We start from the raw sequence: 15101 nt of genomic DNA on the forward strand, positions 1-15101 counted from the left end.
TATTCAAACTTTGCCCTGGAAAATCATAGCTTCTCTTTACTACTTAATATCCTATTCTTGATATTTATTTGGAAGATTATACATTCTTTTGTTATTTTGCTTTGACAGTACAATGTTTGAACTTTCTACTGTTAAGTACGGATCCATTCCAGAACTGAAGTAGCTTTATTTCATACCCTGATCTATTTCTTACCGGCAGCAATATGGGTAGCCACTTGGCATTACAAGGGAATGTCGATAGACAGTAGTGTTTCCTGAGACCTCTCGATCTCACTTCCATTGCACCCACACTGAACCTCCCATGGCAGAGTTTTCTGTTTCCTGCTGTGATCTGAATGCATTCCCTCCTTAGGCATATTTCGGTGGCGAAGCTCGCTGCGATGCTGAGGCTGGACAGGGAGATGATTATGATCCCAGAGAGCTCATTTGCGGTGCCTGTTCTGATGTGTCCAGGGCTCAGGTGGGCAGAACATTTTATCAGAAAGGACGGTTTAGAAATGTTAAACTTCTGTGTCTTTAAAATAATAATATAACGAATATGATGAGGATAGTATAGTAACGTTTTTTTCCCCAGTGCTTTCTGATGTTTGTAGGGCAGTGTGTAATTTTCCAGATCATTTTGTATATATTATTTCTTTTGGATGGTATTTGCATTTTATAATTTTGTCTCCCATAAGATAATCACCATATTTCAACAAGTAATAAATTTACTTATTTCATTTTCTTAAACCTGCAGTCACACTTTTAGGTTTTCCCGTCTTCAGTGAAATCTTAACAATACATCTATGAGATTGAGAGATAGAAGAAATATTATTAATTTTTCAATTTGGCTGACCAAGAAACATTCACAAGGAAATTAAATGGCTAGCTTATTAAATAATATTGGTTATTATGGAGCTGGGATTTAAACTTGGGGCTTCGTCCAAACCTTTTGGGCCAAGCCACACATTTATTCAATATTTTAATGTGTGTATCATCAGTTTTTCAGTCAGTTTTGAGAGCTGTGTGTACTCTCAAAATATGAATCACTGAGTTATGTGTATGATTTTCTTAAGTATAGTTGAAATAGACTCGCCATCATCTTGTATTTATTTTCTTTTGCTGTAGATGTGTCCGAAACATGGCACAGACTTTTTGGAATATAAATGTCGCTACTGCTGTTCAGTGGCAGTCTTTTTCTGTTTTGGAACAACGCATTTTTGTAATGCTTGTCATGATGATTTTCAGAGAATGACTAGCATTCCTAAGGAAGAACTACCACACTGTCCTGCAGGTATGCTTTTAATATTTATAAATATGGTTATAATGTATATGGTATCTTGTTTTATTTAATGATCACATGAGAACACTTTGTTTCAAGTGGCAGAAACCCAGTTCAAACTATCCTAAAGAAACAAAGGGAATTCCTCGGCCCTTGTAAGCTTCTGACTTTCTGAGTGGAGTAAAAAGTAAGATGACCATCATGAATGAGGGGCTCAAAGCTCTAAGAAGCAATTGTGTGGGGACTGAGAAGGAAGTCAGCTAAGGACTAAGGAATTAGTAGAAGGATTGCTGCTCCGCACTAAAGGGCCATGAGAAGTTTGAAATTATAAATTGATAATAGAACCATTTAAAAGGATTTTGTGATTTTTTTTTTTTTGGTCATACATCTGCCTTTATTGTGAGCAGCTCTGATATTTTTTAAGAAGCCTGGGACCAGCACCATAAAATGGACAAGTGATTTGATCTAGAATGGCTGGGAATGGGCAGCACAGTGAGCATCAGAAAGCCAAGGGAATTAAAGAAGCCACTGAGAATACAGGAGAGATGATTGTCTATGGAGGTCAGGCTGAGAAAAAGTGAATATGAAACCAAAAAGAGACAGAAAATTGGAAGAGGTCAGGAGGCTGGTGATCACAGTGGGGTGGAATACCAGGCTTAACAGAAGTGAGAAGAGTGGAAGGAGAGGTAAATGTGACCACAGAAGAAAGAGATCTGAAACGAGTGGAAATACATGCAAGAGCACATCCACCAGAATGTACAACGTTGTTAAAGCTGGGAAACACACATTCTCATCCATTGCTTATCAGAGTGCAAATGGCAGAACCCTGTGGTGCCTCTCAAAATTGCCAGTATACCTACCCTTCAACAATCCCACTTCTGGGGCTATACCCACATATGTGAGAAAAATAAAAAAGAGCAGATATGAAGGTTATTCATTGCATCATTGTTTACAATAATACAAATTTGTAAACAATGCAAGTATCCAGTAAGAGGTTGGTTAAATACTAAATACTACACACTATTAAAAAAGGAAGGTGACTGAGGATGGAGTTTCTGTGTACTAACATGGAAAGATCTATAGCAGATGCTGTTAAATGAAGAATCAAGTTACTGAACAGTGTGTACAGTATGCCGCCTTTTGTAAGAAAGGGGGAAATGAGAATATATACTCATATGCATTAAAAAAAAACACTGGGGAGATTGATAAGAAACTAATAAAACTGATTAACTATTGGGGAAAACAGGGGAAAATGGGATAAAAATGGGGGGAAGTTGACTTCTTTTTGTATGTATTTTTTTTAATATTTTGATTTTTAAACCGTGTGAAATATATTATCTATTCAAAAACAAGGATACTAAGATGAATAGGTTTTTTTTAAGTACGGCTACTCTTTGCTATTTGCTCATGTCAAGTAAAATTTGTTATACTATTCTTCCTCTACTTCCTTTACAGTAGAAGTACTTTAGGACTTTTAGAGAAGCAAGATGAGAATAATGTGAGGCTAGAGTGTTTAGGAGAATGGCCAGAATAGAGACGTGAGCCACAATGAGCAGGAGGAGGGTGGTGAGCTGGAGGTCAGCGAATGAAGGGAGTGAAAAGGGGGCAGTGTTGTATGGATGAGGACAGAAGTCCAGATTAAGAAGCTGAAGTAGATAATCCTTCTGGACTGGGATAGGGACCCTATCCCTTCCTGTTGCATGCATGTGGTATGTTGAATTTTTTATAGTGAATGTTTTTATTTTTTGTGGTTAGAAGAAAATAATTTTTTAATTTTATATTTAATTTTATATTTGCATAACCACAGTCACATTATTTCTCTAAGTAACTTACGGGTGATTAATATTTACATTAGGTTTGTATGTGTGTGTGTGTTTTAATTATATTTTTTTGCCTCCTTCAAAATTTATACAGGTCCCAAAGGCAAACAATTAGAAGGAACTGAATGTCCTCTCCATGTTGTGCATCCACCCACTGGAGAAGAGTTTGCCCTGGGTTGTGGAGTATGCAGAAATGCTCACACTTTTTAGAACACTCAGATTCCTTTGTCTACAGAGAGAAAAGTTGCCTTCATCCCCCAAGCGGATGTGGTGAAGTTTAAACTCTGCTCAGGATAAGGACGGGACCATTTTTACATCCATGAAAATGAACCATTCACAGTGCAAGAAGGATGCCAAATACCATGTACATAATTCTTGCTATGGAAAGTTTCCCCATTATTTCAGTTTATCTTCTTTTGAACCACGACATCAAACTTGTGAGGTGTTTGCATGTGGCCATTATCGTCATTGGCCTGTGAAGCATTGGACATTTATAGATAATTGATATCAAAGAATTGCCATGCCCATGGACTAAGAATGATGCTGGCTTTCAAGCAAAAGAGAAAAATTATCATTGTTTATTGTATACTGCCTTTTTGTAATCCTGTACAATTGCATCACGGGTGGGGATAAAAAGAGGAATATTCTGGTTTATTTCCTAGACTGTTATTTAAAAAAAAAAATTGTGTTAGGACGGCATATAAATGTAATAAGTATCACACTGTATATAAAGATATCAATGTTTGTCCTGTATAAGAATTACTAAATTACAAATGCAGTTTCATTTAAACTTCTAGGTTAAGTTTGAGCCTGAAATTTTAATGAAGTGCAATACTGAGTGTGCCTCATTATCTTGCAGCTGTAAACATATTGGAATGTACATGTCAATAAACCACTGTACATTTTTATACAGTGATAAAGTCTAACAAGTGTGTAAGGTGTTGCTTGAGAAACAAAATTTAAATACCTAAGGTCTAAAACTCTATCCAATTTTCCTTGGAAAGAAATTTACTAACATAGCACAATCATAACCTTCAAAACTGTTAGGGAAAATAAGAGTAGTAATGAAGTACAATGTTGGAATCTTAACACTGGAGAGATGGATAGATAGATATTCATAAACAGACATATGCGAAAGATAGAAGAAAATATTTAGGAAATTCACCAACCCCTCCACCTTATTAACCAGCACCTTTTACAACGTGTATAACAATCAACAGAATCACTAGTCTTTTCTTTATCTATTATAGACTGTGTGTTTTAGTAGATGTTTTTTACAGTTAACTCATGAAATTAATGAATTGTTGACTTATGATGAGTCATAAATCAGATTATATTTATTTCATGAGACTGACTGATCAAAACTTTTGATCAGTTTTGTTCTAAATTCCCACTGTTGAAAATAGATAATTTGTCAATAACCATTATTTTAATGACTTTGTTAAGCATTTGTGAGAAATTTAAAATAACCTTTGCCTTGAAGGAACTTAAAATATAAAGAAAAGATCAAGCCTGAGCACAGATAACTATTTAGAGAATCTTCTAATAAATTGCATAGAAATGTCCACACCAAATGCTTCAGGGTTTAGGAAAGATGGTTATTAGTGGTTTTTTGTTTTTGTTATTGTTGTTGGGAGGGGGGCGGTTAGCCAAGAGGCCCCTTAAGCTTCCCCTTGAAAAATAAGTAGCATTTCAAAGGTGGAGATGTAGAGAAAGGCAGGAGGAAAAAAGTATGTGTGTAGAAAATTCTAGAATGTGATAGAACAGTGTGAATAGTCCAACTTTCCTTGTGTTGGAGAACTTACTGCAAAAAAACAAAAAAATCTGAAGATCACAAAGACTGATCTCTTCATGATATAATTTGTGGATCCACTGTATGTACAGGTGCGGGGCCTTCCTGAGCAAGAACGGACTTTGAAACAGTACAGAGGTCCCTCTTCATCTAAATAAGATACATCTGAACCATCACTGAAAAAGTAATGATAACACTTTCTTTTAAAATCTCTCAAGAGAAGGACATTATGCAAACTTCCTTTGTAATTAGTGACAATGCCCCAGAGTTGCAAGCAATTTTTAACTGCCCAATGGGTTCAAAAGCGAGGGGAGTGATTTGTTGTTACTGAGGGCACTTCTGGGTGGTCCCAAGTCAAGCTGAAAGGGTTGCAGGCAGGGCTAGTTCAATTTCAACCTCCAGAATACTTCGGATTTATGATTCGGGAAGAAGCAGAAAAGGGTCCTAAAGGCACTCGCGTGTTTATATCCGCCCCCCCCACCCGCCCCCGAACACACACACATTTCTCTTTCTGACAAAGGGCTAGCTGGGATTCTCTACCTATGTTCAAAAGAGGTTCCAGAACCTTCAGGGTAACACAGTTGTTTTCTTCAAAGCGATCATTCTACCATGAGGATGTTGGGCAACAGGCATCAGGAAGGGATGGTGACACTGCGCCCAGACAACCCCTCAGCCCCAGCTTCTACCTCTCAGCACCTGCTCGCAAAGCTCTGCCTTTCACAGTTAATCTCGTTTCACGCCCAGGCCTGTGGGAGAACACTGAGGGCACAGATTCAGGATTGGCTTTCAGTGTTTCCCAAAAACACAAAGTAGGTCAGAGACAGAAGCAGTTCGTAGGTTTACCCCAGAAAACCAGATGTGATGAGGCCACGGTGAACACATCTGACTTAAGTTCATCGGCCACAGTAATGAAACTAACCTTGAGAATGCCGTGCAGATAGGAGGCATCGTAGACACCTGAGAAATGTAAGCTGCAGTGTGTAGATGGGAAGGAGAAAGAAAGGGAAACTATGGAGACTGCTTGACAGTCATGAGCCGTCTCAAATTAATACGCTGGTAATAGAAGGGATAAAAACCACAAAGTCCTAAAACATTCTCACAATGACTCCAGCTTACCTTCCTTTATGAGGAAGCTATTTTTAGTCATATTCCAAGCATCTCAAAACCAGAAAAGCATTTTATGAATAAATACGTTCTGACAAAGCACAGAAGGCAGATGGCTTTGGCATACGTTTGGCTCAAGCATACCGTGCACGAAGGTTTCAAATGCTGTGCAGGATAGCAGGCAGGAAACAGAAAGCAGAATCATGAGAGCAGGTGTTGGGGAATCTGGAAACAAACTCTTTTCCTGTTATATTTTCAGGCCTGGAAAAAGCCATTTTTCTTAAGCAGTTTTCTGGCCAGTCTGTTTAGGTCTAAAACCTCCTTACTCCATCAGTAAGCATATTTGAAAAATATACACTTCACTGTTAACTTCTCATATACAACGATTACTTATTCACCTTCTTTTTCCGATTTTTCAGCCCAGCATTTCTCCCTGGCCACTTTGTCACTGAATTCCACCAGTACCTAGCCACACGTGTTTCTGACAGATGGAACACCGCCTCTTGTTTTCCTGAAAACTGCCAACAGTACGTGAACGGTGCTGAAACAGAAGCCTGGGGACTTGGGTTCAAGCCCTGACTCTGCCTCAGTTTTGGCTGTGTGACCTTGAGTCAGCCACTAATTCCTTTCGGTCACAACTTCTTGGAAATAATAATACCTAATCTAAATCAGCTGAGGAAGCATTTACAAAAGTGCTTTATCCCACGTAAAGCATTATTTGAAAGTGAAGAGTAAAGGAGAGAAGAACATTTACTCAACGCCTCCTCAACAGCAGCCACTGAATTATAAGCATTTTACTTAATCCTCCCAGCAACTCTGTTGCTTCCCCCAAAAGAGCTGCTAGGCAGACAACTGAGTAGGTAAAACGTTATTAAGTCTCATTTCAGCAGATGACTTTAATCTCATTTCAGCTGCTTAAAGAAGTTAAAGAACTTGCATTAGATGCCAGCTGATCTAATACAGATTTGGCTGGAAAAAAACCTGCGATGTGAGTCCAGATCTTTCTGTGTCTCAAACCCAAGTTCTTCCTACCCCATCATGCTATTACTATTACATTACCAACTGGTCCTATGAAAAGAAGTAACTCATGAAACGGTAACTGGACGCCGGTAATATGGGCAAGATTGCGAAGGGAACAAGACAGGCTTTGCCTCAAGGACTGTGCAGGGTAGATCCAGAGGGACCCGGCGCCCACCTCCTTCATGGCGGGTGTGGGCAAGGGGTCAGCTGCCAGCCTGCACCTGCCCCACCTAGGGGATCCTCCACAGCATTTGCTCCAAAGCCACACTCTTCCCCTGCAGCCTTGGCCAGTGACAGAGCATGGCAGGGTACCAGGGCCTGGCCGTTTCTGCCCAAAGAAGCGCTCCTTTGTGTGCCATCTGTACACCAGGACTCGGGCTAGCCCAGCCGAGAGAGATTCCTTGGAGCTGTGCTGCAGTCAGAGCCTTTTCCTGCCCAGCACTCCTTCCCCCGTCCTTGGGTAGATGCCAAACCTGCGAGGCAGTCTGAACGCTCCCTGCGTCCTCCTGCTCCCTCACACCTTGATCTTCCAGAGGCACCACTCCCAACAGATTTCTTGCACTTCTAACTTTATCTTGGCATAGAGGACTTGGCTGAGTGAAACAGAGGGATAATACGTTTTAAATGACTGACTTAACGGCTGCTTCATTTCACAAGTGACATAAGGGAGCTAAGAAAAAAAATGCATAGGCTATAAAAGAAATACTGGAGGGAGTTACAGTGAAGAAAAATTATGAAACAAAATCAAAGCCGAGGTTACAGGAGAGTGTCCAGTAAGTGACTGTATAAACTATGGTTACACAGTCTTACATAGTTTCTAGAGAGAAGGCCATCAACTTCACAATATGTTAGTTAACAAAGCAGGACAAGAAACATGTTAGGTTACGACTTACAAGGTCCATTTCCTCAAAAAGAGCAAAGCTGGTATTTCAGCCCAGTCTCGCAGGATGGATAAGTTTTGACAGGCACAAGAGAAGAAGGCATTCCAGGGAGAGAGTGTGGTGAAAACTAAGGTGTTGGTGTGTTCCTCCAAAGTGGAAGGAAGCTGTTTTGCTTCATCAATTCATTTAATAAATAGTTGAGCACCTGTTCTGTTTCCACTTGACAGTACATGCTCACAAGGATGGGAACGGAATGCCCACTTGCTTAGTAACCATGAGTTACACACAGAAGTTGCCTGATAAGTGAACTGTACCAGTTAGTAAATACAGGCAGCACTGGGCCAGGTGCTAGGGATGAGATGGCCACAGAACACAAATACGGAACCATGTAAGTAACACAATGTTATTAAGAACTATAATCAAAGTTTTCTAAGAATAAGAGAGAGCATTTGTTGAGGGCTTACAGTGGCCGATCTCTGTGTAATGCCTGGCTATGGCAGGCAGAATAACAGCCCCCCAAATATGGCCACATCCTAATCCCCAGTGGGTGTGAATATGTCACTTTACATGGCAAAAGGGACTTTGCAGATGTAATTGAGGGTACAGACTTTGAGATGGGGAGATTTTCCTGGATTAACCTGGTGAGCTCGATGGGATCACAGGAGTCCTAACATGGGAAAGAGGAGGCAAGAAGGTCAAAGTCACGGAAGGAGATGTGGTGACAGAAGCAGAGCTCAGAGATAGAGACTTGAAGACCCTACACTGTTGGCTTTGAAGATGGAGGAAGGGGCCAGGAACCAGGGAATGCAGGCAGCCTCTAGAAGCTGGAAAAGACAAGGAAACATTTTCACGCAGAGCCTCCAGAAGGAATGCAGCTCTGCCATCACCTTGATTTGAGCCCATTTGGACTTCTGACTTGCTGAACTGTGCAATAATAAAGTTGTGTTACTTCAAGCCACTAAGTCTGTGGTAATAAGAAACAAACACAATGGGCTTCACATGCATTATAACGTTTTCATCTTCCCACAAACCTATTAACTCTTATTTTCCTTTTGCAGATGGGGCAATTCCAGTCTCACAGAGGTTAAATAACTAGCCCAAGGCTTTGTAAAGACTTGGTATCAAAAGACAAAGTATTTAAAATATCTCAATAATTTTTTAAATTGCTTACATATTGAACTGGTGATATTTTGGATATACTGAGTTAAACAAAATATTTAATATTAAAATTAATTTCACCTATTCCTTTTTAGCTTTTTTAAAATGTGGATTCTAGAAATTTTAAGTTATATGTATATGGCTTGCATATATTTCTAAATGAACTATCCTGGCCTAGAATCTCCTTCTCAACTGTTTGGATTTTATCACGCATCTTTGGATTTTTTTGAGGAAGAGACAGGTGCTTTAGGAAGGTAAGGCAAGAAGCGGGTCAGGTGGTTTGAAAGACACTGCCCTTGGAGAAGTCTCAGGAAGAGCTGATAAAGATTCTTGTCACAGGTTCTTAAAACAGACTTCTTTCCTTTGAGGGGTCTACAGCCTAGCCCTAGATAGAGTTAAAATTCCAAGAGACAGCCTAAAATGAAGTAGTTTCATTGGGCTAATCTGCCTGAGAGGGAGAGGTATGCTGGCATAACTCAGAGGAGAGAAGTGGGGTTGCTGAGGTAAGACGCCGCAGAGGCGTGAGTGTCCTCATTTGCGGAGTTGGAGCGGTGATAATAAGAGCAACGTAGCTAACACTCACTGGGCGTTGACTACGTGCCTGCGACTGACGTACGTGTTTCACGTACGTTAACTCATTCAATTCTAATGGCAACTCTATGTGGTAGATATAAAATAATAATAATAACATTATTATTATTATTCCATTTTATAATTATTAATAACATTATCATTATCCCATTATTATTATTATTATTCCATTTTACAGATGAGGAAACTGAAGCACAAAGAAATTCAGTAACTTGTCAATGCTTGCATATCCAGTAAAGGCAGACGAGGATCAAAACCTAAGCCCCCGACCCAGGTGCCAGACCTTCTCCATCCCGCTCTGGAGCAGCTTCAGCTGAGCAGTGGAGACTTACGGCTCTCAAGTTTGCAGGACCCCAGAAAGGCCTGAGGAGACGCGCGTTCCTCCTCTTGCGGGGAAACGCCAAACTGGGGGACCTGAAAGGAAAGAGCTTCAGAGAAAGGAGAGGAATTGGGGAAAGAGAAAAAGAGGTCAAAGAGTGGGAAAGAACCTGTGAGCATCCTCCTTATAAAACCATACATCTACAAGGCCCTTCCCTTGTGTGAGTCAAAGGGATGACTAAGTTAACACTAAAGGTTCTGTCCCTCCCCAACTCAACTGCTCCCTGGAGAGCTACCTGACCTCAGAAGAGAACTCCATGCATCTTTCTCATACAAGATCTTGGCTGAGCTGCCCACTTGGAAGGCAGGAAATCCTGCAAAAAGAGGCAGTCGTCAGGCCCACTCATTTTCCTAGAACTCCATCCGAGAGGAGCGTACCCCCAGCCGCCACCCCTGTGTTACTCGGCAGAATCATGCTTGGTTAATGGCAGCTATGGAGAGATGCCACCCCTAGCCCCACTCCCAGAAACAGGACACAGCGGGAACAAATTCCATGATCGCCCTTCAGTTAAAAGGAAACATTGAAGAACCAAGGAGGAGCCTTTCCAGGTCAAGTTCGCACTGGTAAGGAGTTTTGGTTGCAAGCAAAAGAAAGCAAATGCAGAGTAACTTCAGCAAGCCAGAAAAAAGGCAATCGCTGGGATACCGCCGGGTCTTGAGAATAGAGTAGGACCAGCGCTCGGGCTGTGGTTTCGTCTCTCCTCTAGGTCCTCTCTCTGCAACTATCTTGCTCTTCTTCCTTCTCACTGCAGACCACACTTCTCTGCTTTCCAGACCATGTGGTAGAAAGTGATCACCTATAACCCCTGTGTCTGTATGTTCCCAATCCAAACACCCAAGGAAGGGACTACTCTCTTTTCTTCCATATTAATTCCAAATTCCCAGCGGGGCGGACTGTCTTAACTTGAATGACGTGTCCATTTCTGGACCAATCAACTGTGGACAGGGCCTAGGTTCACGTGCTACAGGAAACCACTACTAAAACCAAGCAGATGGGGAGGGGCTTCTCCCCAAAAGAGCTACTAGGCGACAACTAAGTGTTCACTACAGATTTCAGTCTTGGGCAGTAGTTGAACACACTGACCTTCTAATTATGATTCTATCATCTTACCAAATCCTGGCCTTGTGCTTCCCTTGCCACTTGGATAGACTGCCTGCCTCTCTTCTGCCTAATTTCATTATTTTCTTCAAGGTTAGATTCAAAACTGACCTTGATCAACGAATGAGCTCTGCCCATCTATCCCTATTCTACTCTGCATCTCGTGCCCTCAGCACTCTTGTATACTACATTATTAGGAACTTATGAATACCTCGCTGTACAAGTGTTTTCTGTTTCATTGGTGGATGCTATCCCTTTAGACAGCTATAGAAGGACACAGACCTTGTCCCTTTCCTCCTCTGTCACACCAAGCACCTTGTAGACAGTGGAGGAGAAAGAGGAGGAAGAGGGGGACCATGATAGTTAGTTTCTTTCTCCTGTTCTATTAACAGATTTCCTGTTTTCTGTGAGGAGGCTCCCCATTCCTTGTGGGACTTGTGATACTGGTGGATCACAAAAGCACAGGGTTCCTTGTACGATTTGGAGCCTCTGGTCCATAATCAAACTCGCTTATCCCCATTTACCTTTTAGGATTCTCCCTCTCCCGCAACATCTATCTGCCCATCTACTCCCCACGACGGATTTATTTTAGTTGCAACATGGCTCAAATCCGGGACACTACACCATGTAATACAAACAGAAGCCCCATCCTTTCATGTTCTTTCACTCTTCAGAGAAACACTTACCGAGCCAGGAACTGTTCCGGGAGCCTAAGATCTGCGAACAAACCAAACTAAGACTCATGTTTTCATGGTGCTTATTATAACCGAGTTGGGACGTTACATAACAGACATACAATGTATAATATGCTAGGAGGTGATAACATGCTGTGATAAAGGAAAAAGAGGTCAAGGGGGCTCCAGAGTGTTATTGTCACTGTTTTGTCCTGGTTTTGTTTATTTTTGGTTTTGGTAGTACATTGTTGAATTTGATTACCTAATATTTCTTTTTGAATTTTTGCACCTATTTTCATAAGAGAAATGGGGCTTCGGTTTTCCTTTCTTTTCCATATTCGGTTTGGGAGCGATGATTATACTAGCTTCATAAAATGACCTGGGCAGCTTTTCTTCTTCAACCTTTTTCTCAAACAACTTGTAGAAGAAAGGATTAACTCTTACTTGGGAGTCTGGTAGGGCTCACTTATAATTCCCTCCTGGTCTAGGGTTATTTGGGAGGAAAGGGCTTTGCCAATTACATCAATGTTTATTGATCTATTCAAATTCTCTACTTCTTCCCGCCAATTTTGGCATTTTATATTTTTCTAGGACTTGTTTTATCTAGGCTTTCAATTTTATTAGCTAATAATTATTTACAACATACTTTTATTGTTTTAAATACCTATGGTGGCTATATTTGTTCCCCCTTCAAAAAATTTTGTATTTTGTTAACTTGCAACTTTTTTTCCTAATCAATCTGACTAGAGTTGTATCTACTTTATTCACTTTTATTTGAACCATCTTTTGTTTTTGATAATCTCTATTTTTTTTCTCCTATTTTGTTGATTCCTGTCCTTGTCTTTATTATTTAATTCTCTTCCAGTTATCTACTACTGCATGACAAACCACTTAACGCCTTACTGGACTGAAACGGGTATTTATTATTGCCTCTTGGAGTTCACTGATCATTGCACTGTGACGCTTTGTTTTCTTCTGACGTGGTGACTGGTTCTTCCGGCACACTGTCTGAAGAGTAAGCATCTCAAGAGACCCAAATAAAAGCTGTAAGGTTTCTTAAGACCTAGCCTCAGAAGTTTTAAAATGTCACTTCTGCCTCAGGCTACTGGTGAAACAAATCACCAGGGCAAGCCAGGTTCAAGGGCAAGGGAACTGGACTTCATCTCTCCTTTTTTTTTTTTTTTTTTGGCCGTGCCATGTGGCTTGCAGGATCTTAGTTCCCCAACCAGGGATCGAACCCACACCCTCCACAGTGTAAGCGCAGAGTCCTAACCACCGGACCGCCAGGGAATTCCCTGGACTTCATCACCTAATGTGAGAAGCAGCATTCGACCATACGCAAGGGAAGAAGAGGTGGTAGCCATCTTGTGAACAACATTATACTATCCTTGATGCTTTGGATTTTTTCTGTTGGCTTTTTCTTTTGATTTATTGAGTTAAATATTTGGCTTTTGTTGAATTGTACTTGTTTCTGAGTAACTATATTTAAAATTATGAATTTCACTCTAAGAGTTAGCATAGATGTTTTTCACAAATTCTGATATATATGGTATTTTCATTATCATACAAGAAAAATTTTCTTAATCGCTGCACTGGCAATTCTGGCAACCCTCTCCAACAGGGCTGGTAACAAAATATTCTTCGCTGTTGGACCACACTCCTCCACCGCCACCCTCTCCCTTCCCTCCAGACTGATACTGACTAACACAACGGGTAAACTTAAATAGGTATTGCAAGATTTTAAAATAAGCACAAGTTGCTTTTTTCAAAAATGTAAAATAAAATCTTTCAATAACAAAAACAGAAAAGAAAAGGAAGCGTTAGATAGGTAAGGTGTGCCAAGATCCCATGCTTGCCTTCTTTAGGGAGAGGATAGACTGTAATGAGGAATTAAAAGGGGACTACAATTAGAGTGTGAAAATTTTACTGTGATGTAATATATACTAGTTATGTTTGCTGATTTGGTTTAATGTGTTTTGCTGATCATTTATTCTGTTAACCTAGCTTTAAATAAATGGGCTTGTATTTGACTTTTTTCTTCCTCTTATAATTATCACGGCCTGTCTTCCTATTGTCCTTCAGCATCCAGTCACGGAGGAACCTAAAAAGTGTTGCAGTGCAGGTACACATTATTATGTTGCTGGAGACTTTGTTCCTTGTGACCTGATGATCAGAGAGCCAGGCCCTAACGAAGAACAGTGGCATCTTGCCGCGTTGAATCTTGCTGTCATTTTACACATGGCTTCCTAGCTCAGTTTTGTGGAGGGCTGCCTGGGCTTCACTGCCTTCCAGTCTCTTACACATGGGTCAGATCCTTGAAAAGACATCTATGTTTGGATGAAAAATTACTTTCTTTTTATTTTTGAGGGAGGGAAGCTGCATGATTCAAGTTATGATTTTGTACCTAAAGACAGTTCTAACTTTAAGAAAACCCAGTATCCCCAAAATCCAAACTTTTAAAACAAGCTAACCAGGTAGCAGTTACAAAGATGCCTCTACTTACAAAAGGCTTCACCAGAGTTTTCTTTTAAATAGCCATCTACTCCCTTACACTTTCCTCATTGTGTTTCAGAAGGCAACTTACAAACTTCAGGAGTCTACTTCATAAAGGCGATTTTTAAAAAATCACCTGTAATCCCAGCGTTAACACTGTAACCATTCTGCTTTAATTCCCCGCAGTTTTAAAAGGCACCTTATGCATACATGATGCATATTATTATGCTATACCTGTCACGGTCTATATGGTGCGTATTATTACAAGCTGTATTTTACCCCGTCGGGTTACGCGGCGCAGGTGTGGCCGTCGGAGTTCCCGCCCCGCGCGCGGAGGTGTGCCCGCTGCAGCAGCTACTGTTTATCCTTCGGCCCGAACCAGCTGCTGGGTTACAGCCGGCTCCAGAGACTCGCCCTTCTTTCTTCTCGCTGCTCCACCTCCCTAAACTTCCAGTTTCCACCGCAGAGAGTCTCTTAGGCATCTAGCTGGCTCCAACCCTCCCACCTTTGGTTTCAAGACGAAAAACCCCGAAAAGCCGCAGTCACATCTTCGGGAGAAAAGCTGCAGGCCCTCCAGCCCGAACCAGGTGACTGAGGCCCCTGGCCGCGCGGGGCGGAGCGCGCTCCCGCGTGGGCGCGGCCTCCTCCCGCCCCCCGCCTCGCCCTCCGCGGACGCGCCGCGGCGGAGACGCGCCCGCCCCCCTCAGCGGAGACGCGCCGGGGTAAGCGCGCGGCCGCGAGCCCAGGCGCCATTTTGGACTCAGTGTCTGGCCCGCGGCGCAGGGGATTTACACGGTGGCTGCGGCTCGCTGAAGGCGTCTCTCGAGCGG

At 41.5% G+C, this 15101-nt stretch overlaps 2 protein-coding genes across 16 annotated transcripts in view; one reads left to right on the forward strand and one right to left on the reverse strand.

Moving 5' to 3' along the window:
• MYCBP2 (MYC binding protein 2) overlaps nucleotides 1-3987 on the forward strand; it is a 270723-nt gene extending 266736 nt beyond the window's left edge. For all 13 annotated transcript variants that reach the window (XM_082434738.1, XM_082434743.1, XM_082434745.1 and 10 more), the window contains 3 exons: nucleotides 353-460; nucleotides 1108-1273; nucleotides 3176-3987. In XM_082434738.1, the coding sequence (XP_082290864.1) occupies nucleotides 353-460; nucleotides 1108-1273; nucleotides 3176-3291 (390 nt within the window). In that variant the 3' untranslated portion in view covers nucleotides 3292-3987. The remainder of the gene's footprint in view (nucleotides 1-352; nucleotides 461-1107; nucleotides 1274-3175) is intronic.
• A 2866-nt stretch (nucleotides 3988-6853) lies between these two features.
• LOC309647467 (uncharacterized protein) lies at nucleotides 6854-15091 on the reverse strand. 3 transcript variants are annotated; one of them, XR_014256061.1, is made up of 3 exons: nucleotides 14506-15091; nucleotides 9960-10319; nucleotides 6854-7590 (listed from the first exon to the last, which is right to left on the reverse strand). XR_014256061.1 is itself a non-coding variant. In XM_082434900.1 (3 exons), exons 1-3 carry the CDS (start codon nucleotides 14751-14753, stop codon nucleotides 7228-7230), a joined length of 648 nt encoding a protein of 215 aa, XP_082291026.1. In that variant the 5' UTR covers nucleotides 14754-15091; the 3' UTR covers nucleotides 6854-7227. The 3 variants fall into 3 exon arrangements, 1 of the variants encoding a protein (XP_082291026.1); XR_014256062.1 differs by having other exon boundaries at nucleotides 9960-10055; nucleotides 10242-15091; XM_082434900.1 differs by having other exon boundaries at nucleotides 9960-10041; nucleotides 14551-15091.
• Nucleotides 15092-15101: the final 10 nt, after the last annotated feature.

This window comes from Balaenoptera physalus (genome assembly GCF_965194825.1).
Source record: "Balaenoptera physalus genome assembly, chromosome: 18".
NCBI classification, from domain to species: Eukaryota; Metazoa; Chordata; class Mammalia; order Artiodactyla; family Balaenopteridae; genus Balaenoptera; species Balaenoptera physalus.

What these genes read in the sequence shown, in the direction of transcription:
- LOC309647467 (XM_082434900.1), bottom strand. Translation starts at nt 14,753, where the DNA reads ATGCCTAAGAGACTCTCTGCGGTGGAAACTGGAAGTTTAGGGAGGTGG. An exon ending in GCGCCGCGTAACCCGACGGG is followed by an intron (nt 10,042 to 14,550) that starts GTAAAATACAGC and finishes CTTTCCTTTCAG; the next exon opens with GTCCCCCAGTTTGGCGTTTC. An exon ending in GTCCTGCAAACTTGAGAGCC is followed by an intron (nt 7,591 to 9,959) that starts GTAAGTCTCCAC and finishes TGTTTCACTCAG; the next exon opens with CCAAGTCCTCTATGCCAAGA.